General features: G+C 55.2%; 1 protein-coding gene across 1 annotated transcript in view; it reads right to left on the reverse strand.

The window, feature by feature from the left end:
- ZRANB2 (zinc finger RANBP2-type containing 2) overlaps positions 1–3,313 on the reverse strand; it is a 10,838-nt gene extending 7,525 nt beyond the window's left edge. The window contains exons 1-4 of the mRNA XM_008630548.2: positions 3,258–3,313; positions 2,909–2,961; positions 2,615–2,723; positions 1,195–1,277 (exon numbers count right to left, since the gene is read on the reverse strand). Of these exons, the coding sequence (XP_008628770.1) occupies positions 1,195–1,277; positions 2,615–2,723; positions 2,909–2,961; positions 3,258–3,313 (301 nt within the window). The remainder of the gene's footprint in view (positions 1–1,194; positions 1,278–2,614; positions 2,724–2,908; positions 2,962–3,257) is intronic.
- Between the last annotated feature and the right edge of the window lie 4 nt (positions 3,314–3,317).

Raw genomic sequence — 3,317 nt, forward strand, 5'->3', positions numbered from 1 at the left:
TAAAGGAAGGAAAGAAGAGTAAGAAGTGTTTCAGGATTACAGCTTTGCCGAGAAGCAGCTTCCCAAGGGGCTCCCAAGGCTGCCCTGGGGTGGGTGCACACAGGGATGCCTCCAGGGGCTGGGATGGAGGGCACCACCCTCAAACCCCGAACTCCCAGCTCAGAGCAGCCAGGAGGGAAAGCAGGGAGGCAACACGAGGTGGGGTGTACACACAGATGTGTATACACACACAGATCTGTGTACAGATGTGGCTGCACTGAGCTGTACAGCTGCCAGTTCCTGCCTCCAGAATCCTCCTGCTCCTTCTCACAACAGCAGCGGAGAACTTCAAGGGCTCATTTCCAATCCAGCTGACTTGGTAACTCACTGCAGGAGTGTGCAATGTGCACGTGGCTGTAAATGCCCTCTGCAGGCCAGCAGGACTCAAATAATTAATGAAATACTAAATATTGGACAGCCACAGACTGGTCTGGGTTGGGAGGGACCTCAAAGCTCACCCTGTTCCACCCCCTGCCATGGGCAGGGACACCTTTCACTAAAAGTATTTATCAACTTCATTATTAAACACTTCAATAAATTATTTAAATAATAAATATATGAACATATTACTTGCACTTATAACAATTATATGAAATACAATTATATTCTGTAATATTCTTTACTATTTTCACAATATTCAATATTGAAATACTGTTTCCTTTCAAATAATAAGCTCTGTGCTCTTCTCCAGGCTTCTTTTTTCCTGTGCCTTTGTGTTCCACTCCTGCAGTAAACTCCCTGCCTGATCCCAGGTGCAAAGGGAAGAGTGCAGGAGCTGTAAGGAGATCCTGCTCCAGTTACCTCTGGGCTCATGTTCACGCAGGAGAACTGAGCCCCAGCCCTCCTGAGTAGATAACAGCCTTATCTCCACAGCCTTCTGCACACAGACACCCCACAGGAGGCCTCTGGAGATTAATAAAACATTGCTTCCAAAAGTCCTGACGTGAAAATCCGACACAGGGGCAGCTTAGGCTGAATGTTCCCCGATTTCCCACATGGAGCCACCTTTTCCCACAGCACCAAAACTCACTGAGGCCAAGACCCCGCCGCTTGTATGAGCTGTGCCAGTTCTGCTGGGAACACACAGCGTGTCCACTCTGGTTCCCAAAGCCCTTCCTGACAGCAGTGCCAGCAGCTGAAGCAGCCCCATCTCACCTGTCCTCTCCTCCAGCTTGGCGTACTTGGGGGTGTTGCACATGTTACACTCCGACCTCCGCGCCCAGTTCACGTTGCCACAGCTGCAGAAAGGGGGCAGAAAGAGCAGAGACATGGGAAACATTAACCTTCAGTCTGGGGATAAAAGGGTGATGAGACAGCCCTCTGGAAGGTGACAGGACTGGACAAATCCAGGGCAAGAAGTCAATCAATGGGCAGGCTGGCAGGAGCAGGGACAGGAGCACAGCCACACAGAAAGGGTTCATGTTCCTCATTGTGTCTGAGTGTGGCATCCACACTTCAGAGCAGCAAACAAAAATGCTGCCATGGGAATAATGCTCATGGAATCACAGGATGGTCTGGGTTGGAAAAGCCCTCAGACCATCAAGTCCAACCATTCCCAGCACTGCCAAGGCCACCACTGCTCCATGTCCCCAGGTGCCACCTCCACAGGGCTTTGAAATCCCCCCAGGGATGGGCACTCACCCTTGCCCTGGGCAGCTGTGCCAGGGCTGGACAGCCTTTCCAGAAGGAATTTCCCCAATATCCACCCTGAACCAGCCTGAGGCCGTTCCCTCTCCTCCTGTCCCTGTTCCCTGCCAGCAGAGCCCGACCCCCCCGGCTGCCCCCTCCTGTCAGGGACTTGTGCAGAGCCACAAGGTCCCCCCTGAGCCTCCTTTGCTCCAGCCTGAGCCCCTTTCCCAGCTCCCTCAGCCTCTCCTGGGGCTCCAGCCCTTCCCCAGACTCACTCCATGGTCACACCCCACTGCACAGTGACAGTCACCTGCTTCCATTTCTCTCTCACAGTACCCCGAAGGCACCTTCAAATAACCACAGCATTTGATTCCAGCTGTCATTTTCCAATTTCTAAATTTTCTCAGCTGATAGCCTGGAGAAGCACACATGTGTCTGTGTGCTCTTCTGCTCATTAAATATTCACGGCATTCCATGGAATTCCAGAATGGTTTGGGTTAGGAGGGACCTTTAAGCTCATCCTGTTCCAGCCCCTGCCATGGCAGGAACACCTCCCACTGTCCCAGGTGCTCCCAACCCCAATGTCCAGCCTGGCCTGGGGCACTGCCAGGGATCCAGGGGCAGCCCCAGCTGCTCTGGGCACCCTGTGCCAGGGCCTGCCCACCCTCCCAGGGAAGGCAGAACCTCCCAGCTCCATGTGGGTAGTAGTACCATGGCCACATTCCCTCCAAACCTGGGAAGTGTCTCAGCTTACCAAAGACAAACTTGGCCTTTTTCTTGGGCCCTGCTGCCATTTCAACCTTCCTGCTGCTCTGTTAATTAAGTGCTGTGCAGCAAACAAGGGCTGACCCCAGAGCACACCCCAGGGCTGTGGCCCTGAGCCCTCCTGTGCCAGCCACACAGCGAATTCCCAGGGAAAAGCAGGAGGTGTGCGTTTGGAGCCTACGTTTTGCACTGCCAGTCGTTGGCGCTGAACAGCCCCCGGCTCTTCTCCGCCAGCGTCTTCCCGATCTCCGTCCCCCCCGCCTTCATCATCTTGGCCTCCGTTGTCTTCTCTGCAGGGACGAGACACAAGAGCTCCTGATACAGCAGCCTCGCGATTTATGAGAAGTATTTAGGGTTTTTCTAAACAATAATAGGCGGACTTCTCGAACAGCCTCGGGCTCAATAGGAATTTTTAGTACAGTTTTACGGGGCAGAAAGAGACGCGGGGAAAAGGTCTGTGCTGGCGGCCACTCACCTCTGCCACATCTGTTACAGCTCGTCCTCCTGGCGAAGTTCACGTTCCCACACCTGGGCACGGAGCAGAGCACGAGGGACGGGATTAACCAGGGCTGGAAACCGCCCAGCGCGGGGCTCCGGCGCTCCGCCTTCAACCCGACTTTGTCCCAAGCCAAAAGCCAGCTCCCTGAGGCCGTGCCGGGCCCGCGGTGTCCCTGCCCCTGTCCCGTTCCCATTCCCGCTCGGTCGGTCCCGCTCCCGTTCCCGCTCCCGTTCCCTGACTCGCTCCCGTTCCCGTTCCCGGTAAGTTCTGTCCCTGCCCCGCTCCCGTTGCGTGCCCCGGCCCCGCTCCCGGCCGTGCCCCTCGCTTCTTGTCGGGGCAGATCCAGTCCCCGTCGCTCACGCGGAAGTTCTTGGTCGCCATCTCG

This window comes from Corvus brachyrhynchos, unplaced genomic scaffold (assembly GCF_000691975.1).
Source record: "Corvus brachyrhynchos isolate BGI_N302 unplaced genomic scaffold, ASM69197v1 scaffold720, whole genome shotgun sequence".
Lineage (NCBI taxonomy): Eukaryota > Metazoa > Chordata > Aves > Passeriformes > Corvidae > Corvus > Corvus brachyrhynchos.